General features: G+C 17.1%; 2 protein-coding genes across 2 annotated transcripts, besides 19 other annotated features; one reads left to right on the top strand and one right to left on the bottom strand. All coding sequences in view use genetic code 6, as the record gives it.

Moving 5' to 3' along the window:
• Positions 1–55: a microsatellite.
• Positions 56–334: 279 nt separating this feature from the next.
• Positions 335–389: a microsatellite.
• Positions 352–403: a microsatellite.
• A 46-nt stretch (positions 404–449) lies between these two features.
• Positions 450–491: a microsatellite.
• A 1307-nt stretch (positions 492–1798) lies between these two features.
• Positions 1799–1858: a microsatellite.
• Positions 1835–1899: a microsatellite.
• Positions 1848–1887: a microsatellite.
• Positions 1900–1938: 39 nt separating the features above from the next.
• Positions 1939–1968: a microsatellite.
• A 380-nt stretch (positions 1969–2348) lies between these two features.
• Positions 2349–4179, top strand: IMG5_115110 (plasmid maintenance protein, putative; the record flags this gene model as incomplete). The annotated part of the gene is made up of 3 exons (XM_004034689.1): positions 2349–2864; positions 3179–3334; positions 3391–4179. Coding segments are annotated over 3 exons (1461 nt in total), but the record flags the coding sequence as incomplete, so codon positions are not given.
• Positions 4180–4666: 487 nt separating this feature from the next.
• Positions 4667–4735: a microsatellite.
• A 1172-nt stretch (positions 4736–5907) lies between these two features.
• Positions 5908–5962: a microsatellite.
• A 234-nt stretch (positions 5963–6196) lies between these two features.
• Positions 6197–6284: a microsatellite.
• A 292-nt stretch (positions 6285–6576) lies between these two features.
• Positions 6577–6619: a microsatellite.
• Positions 6620–7382: 763 nt separating this feature from the next.
• Positions 7383–7427: a microsatellite.
• A 1461-nt stretch (positions 7428–8888) lies between these two features.
• On the bottom strand, positions 8889–10605 carry IMG5_115100 (pyruvate dehydrogenase e1 alpha subunit, putative). The gene is made up of 7 exons (XM_004034688.1): positions 10482–10605; positions 10141–10320; positions 9864–10088; positions 9547–9795; positions 9251–9496; positions 9079–9193; positions 8889–9031 (listed from the first exon to the last, which is right to left on the bottom strand). Exons 1-7 carry the CDS (start codon positions 10566–10568, stop codon positions 8973–8975), a joined length of 1161 nt encoding a protein of 386 aa, XP_004034736.1. The 5' UTR covers positions 10569–10605; the 3' UTR covers positions 8889–8972.
• Positions 9500–9539: a microsatellite.
• Positions 9810–9865: a microsatellite.
• Positions 10361–10394: a microsatellite.
• A 173-nt stretch (positions 10606–10778) lies between the features above and the next one.
• Positions 10779–10833: a microsatellite.
• Positions 10834–11113: 280 nt separating this feature from the next.
• Positions 11114–11157: a microsatellite.
• Positions 11127–11160: a microsatellite.
• Positions 11161–12492: the final 1332 nt, after the last annotated feature.

Here is a 12492-nt window from a genome sequence, read left to right as displayed (position 1 = left end):
ATATATATATATATTTATTTGAAATTTATATATATATATATATATATATATATATTTAAACATTTATATATGCATTTATTAATGTTTATATTTTTTTAAAATATATATAGTTTTTTTTTATAAATAAAATTAAAAAAAATATACTAAAATATACATGTCTATGAATAATAAATATATATAATTAAATAAAAAAATAAATTTTTTTTATAAAATAAAATTAATATATTTACATAGAAAAAATAAAAAAAAAAAAATTATTAAAATATTAATATATTTAACATTAAAAAAAATATTAAAATCCATTTATGGATATTTATATTTAAACAAATAAAATTTTATATATATACAATTATTATAAATATATTTTTTATAATTATATATTTATTTATTTAAAATATAAATAAAAAATAATAAATATAAAAAAAAAAATTAAATTTAATTAATTATAAATATTTATAAATATTTATATATATATAATATTATATATATATTAAATTTTTGAGTTTAAAATTTCAATTAAATAATTAATAAAATAATTTAATTACATAAAATTTAAAAAAATAAACTATAAATTATATTTTAATAAATTAATAAAAAAGGTTACTAATATTATTATATATTTATTTGTTAATTTTTTATTTTTTTAAAAATATTCATAATTTTACTAATTCAAATAATATCTTTGTAGAAAAAAATATATAATATAATTATAATATTTTATTAAATTTAATCTTTTCAATATAAAATATAAATTTAAAATAAAAATCAATAAATAACAATTAAAAATTACTTAGATGTAAAAAATTAGATCTATTAATTTTTGGCCTTTCCATACTAAAAATGTTATAGGGTAAAGCTTATTTTTAAGTTAAAAATATTTTCTTTGTATAAAAGCTATTCTTTCTATTTACGTTATTGCTTGTTTTATTATTCATTAAATAGTATCAATAGATTGGAAAATATTCTAATTATTTTTTATAACAATATGGGGATTTTATGCAACTTTTGCATATATTATGCTAAGTTTTATTCATAATTTATTAAACTTTAAACAGAAAAAAAATATTAGTCAAAATTTCGGTTTATTTGGAAAAATAATTCATGTGTTATTCGAAATTTCATTTTCAGTACAGCTTACAGTTACATTATTATATTGGGCAGTAGTATTTCCCTAAGAATAAAAAGATATATTTGAAATTTTAATAACTGCTTAATATCATGGAGGAATGCTTATTATTTTATGGATTGATAATATTTTTAATAACATAAAATTCTACAAAATTCATTTGGTTTTTTTATCTATTTTCATTACTGCATATTTAATTACTAATTGTATATATAGTGTTACTTAAAACGTTGAAGTTTATCCAGGTCTGAATTGGAAAACATTAAAAAGTTATGCTATGATACTTGGGGCTACAGCAATTGCTTTTTTGCATTTTTTTATTGGCCATTACTATTATAGTTATAAGTTAGCAAAATATAATAAAAATTAAGAGGTTGATAAATAAAGAATTACTTCATAATTAGATGAAGAAAATATAGAAAAATATATTATTGATGAAAAAGATTATGTAGAAGAAAAATCATCAACAGTAAACTAGGTTAATTAATAAGTAAAAAATTATAGATGAATAATTTATATGGAAATCATATATAAACAATAGCATTTATATACATAAATTAAAATATATTGTAAAAATATAAAAAAAAGTATAAATATATATCATAACATGTATATTTAATTAAAAAAATATAGGATATATTAAAATTTTTATATTATGTTAGTTTTAATAATTATTATATATATTTTATTTATTTTTTAAATATATTATTAATTTTATTCTTTTTATTAAATTTTATTTTATTTAATTTAATTTATATTTATATATTTAATTTAAAAATTTTCGCTATATTTAAATTTATACATTTAAAAAATATTAATTATTAATTATTAATTAATAATTAAATATATAAATATAACTATAAAAACTATAAATCTAAATTTATATTTTTTTATTCTAAATAAAAAAAAGAAATTATTCATTTTTCTTGTTATTGATTGAGTTTTATAAAAAAAATATAGAAAAAATAAAAATTAATATATTAAACAAAAAAAACGAGAATTATTTTAAAAATTAATAATTTTTATTTTTTTAGATATCTTTTTTTTTAATCATATTAAAAAAATAAATAAAAATAAATTATATGAAAGAGATTTCACTATATTTCTCAAACATAAAATTAAAACATTTAATTTACTTCTTCATATTTAGAATAATAAATTCAGTATAATAAATAAAGAGTATATATTTATATAAAAAAAAATATTTTATTAAAAAATAAAGTTCTTATTAAATACATATTATGTTCCTGATGAATACTGGCAATCGTTAGAAGTAGCTCATAAAGAAGTATTTGGTTATGGATATTTAAGTTGGGAATGGAAAGTTTAAGATCCAATAAGGACTCCATTACATATGTTAATATTTGCTTTTCTTTATAAATTTTTAAAAATAACAGGTTTAGATTATCCATTATTAATAGTTTATTTACCAAGATTATTATCTGCTTTTATAGCTTCACTTCATGATTTTTATTTACTCAAACTTGCTTAAATACATTTTGGTAAAATATATGTAGTCCCTGTGATGATTTTTAATTTTACTAATTGGTTTTCTTTATTTGCTTATCCTCGTTTAATCATAAATAGTTTAGAATCTACTTTATTTATTATAAGCCTTTATTATTACAAATTATCTTTTTAAATTTCTAATATTAAATATGATTATATTTCACGTTTATTAGTAATTGTAAATTTTATAATGAGACCTACATCTATTATTCCTTTTGTCTTTATTTGGGTATTAATTATTATTAGATAAATAATATTACATATTCATATTGTCTTTTTTTTTAAAAAAAAAAAAATCAATCAAAAAATAAAAAAGGTTATTAGCTAATTGATTTTTAATTATAATAATAATTTTCTTGAAATTACAAATGATTTTTTGTAATTTGTTATAAATATGAAAAAAAAAAAATTATTTTATATTAGAAAATTATTAGTCAATGGCCTTTTTTTATGTTAATTAGATTTTTAAAAAAATAAAAATAATAATATAAAAAAATCATATATAATTTTTATTAATTTATTTTAAATATTAAATAAAAAAAGCCTTTCAAATTGTTTACTATGTATGGAGATATGAGAAAAAAAATAAAATATTTTTTTTTGAATGTATAAACTTTATTATTGATGTTAACATTTTCAATTATTTTTGATATTTTATATTTCTAAAAATTTACATGGACAGTATTAAACTTCTTCATAGTAAAAAACAAATAATTAAATAAACGTTATAAAATAATATTAATATAAAATAATAGTTTAATGTAGTTAAAAACTTTAGTATAATATATGGAACACATGATAAATTATGGTATTTTACAGTATGTATTCCTCATTTCTTTTTAGCTAATCTTCCTTTTTTATTATTTGGCATATTTATAATATTTTCTTAAAAGTTAAAGTCAAAGATATCTGAATCATAAGATATTTTATATGGAACAATTTTTTATATAATTTTTATCAGTATGATAGCCCATAAAGAAAACAGATTTATATTAAACGGTTTATCTATTTTAATACTTTATGCTGCATATGGATATTAAAATATGACTTCTAAGAAATTATAAAAGCTTATTTTATTATTAGGTATTCTTTCCAATATTATACTATTTATTTTCATGGGTTTTTACTTTTAGTAAGGTTCTTTTTCTATTTTTTCAGAATTGAGAAACAGAATTTAAAACGTTGATTCAGTTTATTTTTTCACAGAATGTCATTCTACGCCTTTATATTCGTTCTTGCACAAAAATATTCCTATGGATTTCCCAGATTGCAGTCCTGAAAATAGACTATAAGAAATTTCAGACTCTCTTTTATTATTTAAAGATCCTTATAATTTTATTAATAATGCTCTTTCCCTTTTTAATTATAGTCATATAGTTTTACTAAACACTTTCACTAATTTAGAAAACATTCAAGAGCTTTTAAGTTAAAAAGGTTATTAAAAAATCAAAGAAATATTTCATTCACCTTTTATGGAGAGTCCTATAGGAGATTTATCTAATGTTTATTTTGTATTATATGAGAATAATAATAAATAAATTTGAAAAGTATACTTTATTAAAAATATAATATTTATTAAATAAATATTAATTTTTTTTATTTTTTAATAATAATAATTAACAAAAAGATAAATTAATTAATAAAGTTCTATTTAGATAGTTATTAGAAAAAATTAATTTATATATATTTATCTTTTAAAAAATAGTAATTTTATTTACATATATTTATAATTAAATATTTTCATCTATAAAATAATACAAAATCTTAAAAAATAATACAGTAAGTTTATAAATATTAAAAAAATTAAAACATAAATATCAATAAAATATTATAAAAAGAAATATATTTTTTATAATATAAAAATTGTTAAGTAAAAAATAATTATTAATTTTTTTAAACATTTTTTAAAAAAAAAAATGGATAGCAAAACAAAAATCCTAGAAAACAATTTTAAAATAACATAAACCATATAAACTCGTCGAAAATAATTATCTCATCCAAACGCATTATAATTAGATAACTAATATCTCGAAAAATAACCCTAAAAAGAACTCTAAAAATAGTCCGAAAAATAATTTTAAAAATAAAGCTAAAAATAACAATAACAACAACAATAACCACAAATCCCTTAATTCCAATTTAGAATAAAAGATCGCAAATTAAGTAATAATTCAATATTTTAATAATGCTTAGAAAACCCAAAAATAATAAAAATACAAAAACCTTCATAAACATATAGAGCAACAAAACTGGATTTTTTCTCAAAAAAAACTCCGTCCTAACCATTATCATCACGTGAATCTAAAAGCGAACAAAGTAATTTAATAAGGCTTTTGAATTTTTCAACTCCAAATAATATTATTCCTTCTCCACAAACAGAATTTAAAGCTTTTTAAAACACCACACTTAAAAATGAAAATGAACTATAAGATTAATTATTAAAAGAATATGATAAAATAATGAACTAGAATCCTGAATCAATATAAAAAAATATTCTTTTTGCACTCCAAAGTGTTTTTTAAAATCAACCTACGTAATAAAAAATACCATAGTCTTTGTTTGAAATGCTTATTTCATTTAAAAAAAAAGAAAAAAATCAACCTGATAACCATTTAAAATTAAATTAGTGGACTTATGAATAACTGAATTAAATATTAGCTAATAAATTATAATAATATTCTTTAAAAAATAAATAAATTCATGATCTTTTTACTTTTTCTATTAGTTAATCAATTCGTATTTTATGTAATGAAAATAAAGAAAAAATAAATTTAGTATTGTCAATATTAATATGCTTTTTAAAGTCTTCAAGAGAATATAGTTAATAGAACTAAACAGAGATATATAACGAAAAAATTGCTTCTTTAGAAAACGAAAAAAGTAAACTGTAGTAATAATTGTCAAATTTAATTAATTCATAATCTAAATATGAATAATAAAATAAAGAAGCATAAAACCAAAATACAAAATTAAAAAAAATAAACGAAATTACAAAATTCGAATTATTAAAAATGCAAAAAGAAAATAAAAAATTATAAGATTATTTAATAAATTTAAAATATAAAAATAATAATATAAATAATTCAAATAATAAAAGTTTTGATGCATCACCGCTTTAAATATCTTTTAATAATGTTTTGAATACTGCTTTAACTCCTGATAATATTAAAAAATAAAAAAAAAAATTAAATAATTAATCTTTTATATAATAAGTAATGATAAAGCATGATTACTTAGATAATGAAGGTATTATATAAATTAATTAAGAAACATAAACAACATAAAATGATAAAATATTTAAAAAATATAAAAGTGTAAAAATTTAAAGCGAATTAAGCGGATTATAATATTAAAAATATGATAAAATATTGTCTTCAAAATCAAAATTAGATGAAATTCTAACAGAAATAAAATTAAAAGCAGACATATTAAATTTAAACTAAGGAAATTTTGCAGAAGATAATATAAATAATATAGATTTATTCTCATCAGATTCATTTAATTCATCAATTAATAATTAAATAAATAATAACTATATAAATTTATAAAAAATTAATAGTTATAATAGTAATAATAGTAATAAAAATATTAATGATAATATTAATAATAATAATAATAATAATAATAATAATAATAATAATAATAATAAATTAGAAAAGCCAATTTTGACTGATATTTTTAAAGGACTTCCATATAATAAAATTAAAAATAAACCTACTTAAAATGCAATTGAGAAATTCATTGAAAATATAAGCGCTATTTTCGCTATATTGTTAGATAAAAAAGAAAAAATTAATAAGAATAATAAGATAATATTTAATCAAAAAATCTGAAATAAATAATACAACATTCAATTAAAAAAGAAGAATTAAAAGAAATACTATAAATGAATGAAATAAAAGAAGTTGATGAATAATAAGAAATAGACACTCCTTAAGTACTATATATATATATATATATATATATATATATATATATATATATCTATTTTAATATAATTTTTTTCAAGATACGAAGATCTTCTAAAGTATATATTAAAAATAATAAAAAAAAATTTAAATTAGCTACTTAAATTTTCGATAAAGAAAAATAATAATAATTATTAAAAAATTAAATCTAATAAACTATTTATAATAATATTATTTTCAAACTTTAAAGAGATAATTCTCCATATCTATTTTCATAATAATAGAGTTTAACTTAAATTGAAGAATTACAGTAAAGTCGTCATTCTTCGATCTAAAAAAATGTTTAAACTTAGCCAAATATACAAAATATCAGCTAGCCTACATCTCCTTCCAAAAACACAAAAGAAGATAATATTAACACTAATTCACTTAACTCTTTAGAATAAGATGATTCACATACCCAATACAATGATTAAAAGGATATTTTAAAAAATCAAATTATAATTTTTATCTAATTATACAATCTGGAAATAGAAAAAGTAATAAATTTAAAATTTTCATTGGAAGAATTAATTAAGCTACTAAGGGAAATGTATTAATTATGTAAAAGAATGTTTCTTCATATAAAAAGAACTTAAAAAAACACACATAAGTCAGTAATTGAATAATTTATTTAATCTCTAACTTCTATAAAATGGAAACTTCCGAAAGAGTTCGACATGTAATTTTTTGAAAAAGACATTTTAAAATAAGAAGATAATACTTTAAAGAAAAATATTGGAAATAATAATATATAAAAATAATAATATAATTCTAAAAAGTTAATGATTAAATACTTATAACATATTTAAAAAAATTAACCATTTAAAAAACTTACTATTTAAGATAAAAATCTACATACAGGAATTATTTTAATTAAAAAAATTAAAGAAAGTCCTTCAATTAAAAAATTTAATTGTTATCTTCCATTAAAAACAACAATTAAATATATTTAAAATTTATACGATGAAAGAGTTAGGATGATAAGAGAGAATAGACTTCCTAAAGACTAAGAAATGAGTATTTTTTCATTTAATAAGTTTTTGTAAATATTTGGCTTTAAGAATGTTGCTGAAAGCAAATTTCTTTAGTTTTTACTTTCTGTTTTGAATTATTAATAAATATTTAGGGTTAATAGTTTTGGGAAGTTAATTGGGATTTATAGAGATTTTTCATTAAATTATAATATTGATTAAGTTTAAAAATATTTTTAAGCTTATTAGTATATTATTAATGTTTCTAATTTAGGCCCTACATAATCTTGTTATTCAGAAACTGATTCAATACTTTTTGTAAAAAAAAAAAAAAAAAAAATTATAAAATAAATAAAACTAAAAGGTTTCAATAATAAAAATATTAGATTATATAAAAGTATAATTAGAAAAAATATTTCCGAACGAAGATATATTAGAACTCCGTTAATATGTAGAATAGTCAAAAGAAATAGACATGAAATCCTCTAGTAAAGTCCAAGTAATAGATTTTGATATGTTTATGTCTAAAGTATTATAAAAATACAAAATGATATTATAGAGAACATAATAACATGTCAAAAGTGCCTTTTTCGCAGCAGATTTAGACAATAATGAAAAAATAAACTTGAACGAATTTTTAACTTTATATAGGTTTTTGATGCCTTAGTAATTTAAGCTTTTAAAATAAATATAAATGTTTGATGAGCATGCTGATATATTAACTGAAACAGAAAAAAACATTTCCTTTGATAAATTTACAGCTTTGTGTATTGAATATTCTCTTTTTTCTACATAAATATAGTATTAATATATTGGAATAATTTCCGAAAATCAAATAAATGATAAATTTACATAAATCAAATAAAATTGGGAAACATCATAAAAACTTGTTATTTAAAAAATTTAATAGTTAAAACCTTTTGTAACATAAGAATCGTATAAAAGCTGGCTTCATATATTCAAAGTATTAGAATATAAAATTTGCTAATCAAAGCTAGACGAAAAAAATACTCCTTTATCAATTTTGATTGCATTTAAAATATTAAATGATGAATTAGATCGATTAATTGGAGAAGAAGAAAAAAATATTAATGATTTCGATGATAGTGAAATAGATATTTTTGATTATGAAAGTGTTAATAATGATGAAAATAATTAAAAAGTCAATAGTGATTTGGATGAAGAAGAAGATTTGAATGAAATTTAAAATTTATTGATTAATTTCAATTAGTAAAGTTGTACATAAATTAATTTTTATAATTAAAAAAATTGAACTACTATTTTTATTGCTTTATTTTTATTTTTGTTTTTTATATATTTTTATAAATTAATATTTATCTTAAATTTATTTATTATTAGGAAATTAAAAAAAAAAAACATTTAATTTATTATATTTTTTCTATTCTTTTTTCGTGTTCAATATTTTTATCCACCAGGGAAATATCCTTATTCGTATTCGATTCCACGAATATAGTCTAAAATATATAATTAAAAATAAAACTTTAACAAATATATTTTTTACAATTATCATTGTTAATATAAACGTCAGTTTGTAATTCATGTTCATCTGGATATTAGTCTTTTTTTGCTTATGCAATTGAAGAATCAATAACTTCTTTAACTTATTCATCAATATTCTTTAAAAAATAGAAAGAAAATTAATTTAAAAAAAAATAATAATAAAATAAAAATACTTCTAACTCTTCTTCAGTAGCAAGTTTATGCTCTAAAATAGTATTTTTAATCAACAAAATGCAATCGTGCTTTTATCTTTATTCTTTCACTTCATCTAATGTTCTATAAGTATTTCCAGAATCAGACATAGAATGACCATGATATCTGTAAGTTTTACATTCAATAAATAAAGGTCCATGTTCGATTGCATATTGTTTAGCCCATTTGAATCCTTCTTTTACATGGAAATAACTGTTTCCATTAATCTATACAAAAAGAATAAAAAAATTTACAAAAAAATAAATAAAAAAATTACTCTGATTCCAGGAATTTTATCACCTCTAGTATAAAAATCAGTATTATGAGAGCCTTTACTAACACAAGTACCCATAGCATAAAGATTATTTTCACAAACAAATAAACAAGGTAATTTCCATAAAGCGGCCATATTAGCAGCTTCAAATAGTTATCCTTAATTTGCAGCACCATCTCCATACATAGTAATTGCAACATTCTTCATTCCTTAATATTTAAGAGCGAAAGCTAATCCTGCACCCATAGGAACCTTTTTTTTTATTTTTATAAAATATAAAAATATTTTTTACCTTATAAAAAATAAAATATATTATTTACCTATGCTCCGACAATGCCATGACCTCCGTAAAAGTTAGTTTTTTTTCTATAAAAATGCATAGAGCCACCTTTTCCTCCTGTTGAACCTGTCTTTTTAGCCATCAATTCAGCAATAATTTAATGAGGAGTATCTCCCCTTGTATAAGCATGAGCATGACATCTATAAGCAGTTATTAAAGGATCATCAAAATTACAAGCAGCCTCAATTCCAGTTATTATTGCTTCCTTTTTTTTATTAATTATTAATTATTTATTTTTTATTTATATTTTATTTTACTTAACCGTCATAAAGATGGCAAAAACCTCTAATTTCTCTTTCTTTGTAAAGCTTATCACATGCTATTTCGATTTTACGTATAGATTACATATCCTTGTATAATTTCAAAAGCTCATCTTTTGAGACTTCGCTGTGTGTAGGAAGGCTTGGTTTATCTAATCTATAAAGATCATAAGGAGGCTTTTTTATTTAAATATATTAAGATAATATTAATTTGTTGATGATTTTTATATTTTAATGATTTTTTTATTTTATATTTTGTAAAATTATTATATTTTATGTTATGTTTAAAATATCTAATTATTATTTTAGAGGAATTTTGTATTAATATAAATTATTACTATTGCTATCTTGATAGAAGAAAAGTGTTTTTAGATAAGTCCATATAAATATTTTTATTAAAAATGTGGGAATACTTTTGAAATCATTTATTTATATATATATATATATATTATTTTTCTTGATTTTAATTTATATTTATTTTTTTAAATAAAAAAAATATTTATTATTATTATATTTTTTAATATAAATAAAAAAAAAATATATATGATTTTTAATTTTGCTTTTTTTATAAATTTTTTATTTTTAAATCTATTTTTTTTAAAATGAAAAAACAATTAAAATATTCTCATTTTTTATTTTTATAATTAATATATTTTTAAAGTTTAAACTATTTTTTTAAATTTAATTTTTAATTTAAAAATTGATTTTAAAATAAAATATTTTTTAATATTTATTTATAATATTAACAAATATAGTTTTTTCCTTTTTTTTTAAAAAAAAAAAACAGTAAATAGAAAATATTTATATTTTTAATAATTTTATAACTTTAATAAACAATCCTTTTTTTTTTTTTTAATTTTTTATATATATTTTTAAAAAATAATAAAAAGCAAAAATCAAATAAAAATAATTTAATACATTATTATAAGCATAGTAAACATAATAGTGAACAATCTTCTTATAAAAATATTAAAAAAGTAAACATAATAAAATAAAAAAATAAATAAAATAAAAAAAGCAGATATGAATTAATAAATAAAGCCACCATAATAATATAAACATTCTTATTAGAAAGAAAAAAAAGTAATTTTTTATAAAAAAGTCGTGTTAAAATTGTAAATTTTGTGAAAAAGAAACAACTTAAATATAATTTTTACTAAAAAATATACATAATAATTATTACGATGCTTTTAATTTTTACTTTGCTAATCCTATAAACGAAATATTAATAAATTGTTAGACATCTAAAGTTATATATTTTAAGGACTGTTAATTTTATTATGATGACAGTGAATATTTAAAAAGATATTACTAAAAAAATGAAACAAGTTCACATCTAAAGATTCTAACAAATTTTTTAAATAAATAAAGTAATTTAATAATGCCTAATACATTAATAACAAATTGTTCTAAAATAATGTTCAATTATAAATATAAGTAAGAATTATTAAAATAATAACAAACTTAATAAAAAAATTTAAATTTTAATAATAATTATAATTATAAAATATAAAACTCAATGAAAATATTATAAAGTAAATATATAAAATTTATAAATATATTTTTTTTTTTTTCTTTAATAAAAATTTAGCTCCACATTAATAAACATATGAATAAAGTAAACAAATAATATAAGATTTTGAATAATCTAAAAATCTTTTAAATTTAATCTTATTTGAAAAAGAAAATCCTCCAAATTTAAATTCTTTTATTGAAAATATGGTTAATAATAATAATAAAACCCAGTTTGATTTTAACGATTCAGAACGCTTTTTATTAAATTCATTAATTCTTGAAAGTGAAATGAAACTAAAGCCTTAATAAAAGGAAAAAAATTAAGAAAAAACATAAGATATGTAATAATTTATAATATAGTAAATTTAAAATACATATAAATGCCTGACTGACCGAAATCATTAAAATGAAACTTCTAAAAATAAAAAAAATGAAAAAAATAATTTTAAATAATATATATCTCCATAAAATGATAAAAAACCTTAGAAAAAACATATTGGAACAAAATTAGACCTTGAAAGTATATTAAAGCAATATAAAAAAAAACTATAATTCCACAAAAAGACAATAATATTTAAAAAATAATTATAAAGAAATAAGAAAAACCTCTTACAAATAAATAAACAGAAACCTAATAGTCTAATATGAATACACCTAGAGATTATATGTGTTTTATAAAAGTTAATAATACTGAAATTGGAGAAACTAAAGAAAACTAAAAGAGTATTAATAACATAAAAAACAATCGAACATAATTAAATAAAGAGAACAACAAATGCTTATTATAATAAATAGAAATTAAAACTTAGAGAACAAGTGCTTCTAATAATAATA

Source organism: Ichthyophthirius multifiliis (genome assembly GCF_000220395.1).
Source record: "Ichthyophthirius multifiliis unplaced genomic scaffold scaff_1120509250937, whole genome shotgun sequence".
NCBI lineage: Eukaryota > Ciliophora > Oligohymenophorea > Hymenostomatida > Ichthyophthirius > Ichthyophthirius multifiliis.
The sequence above is the reverse complement of the archived record's forward strand: the minus strand, read 5'-3'. Positions and strand labels throughout refer to the sequence as shown.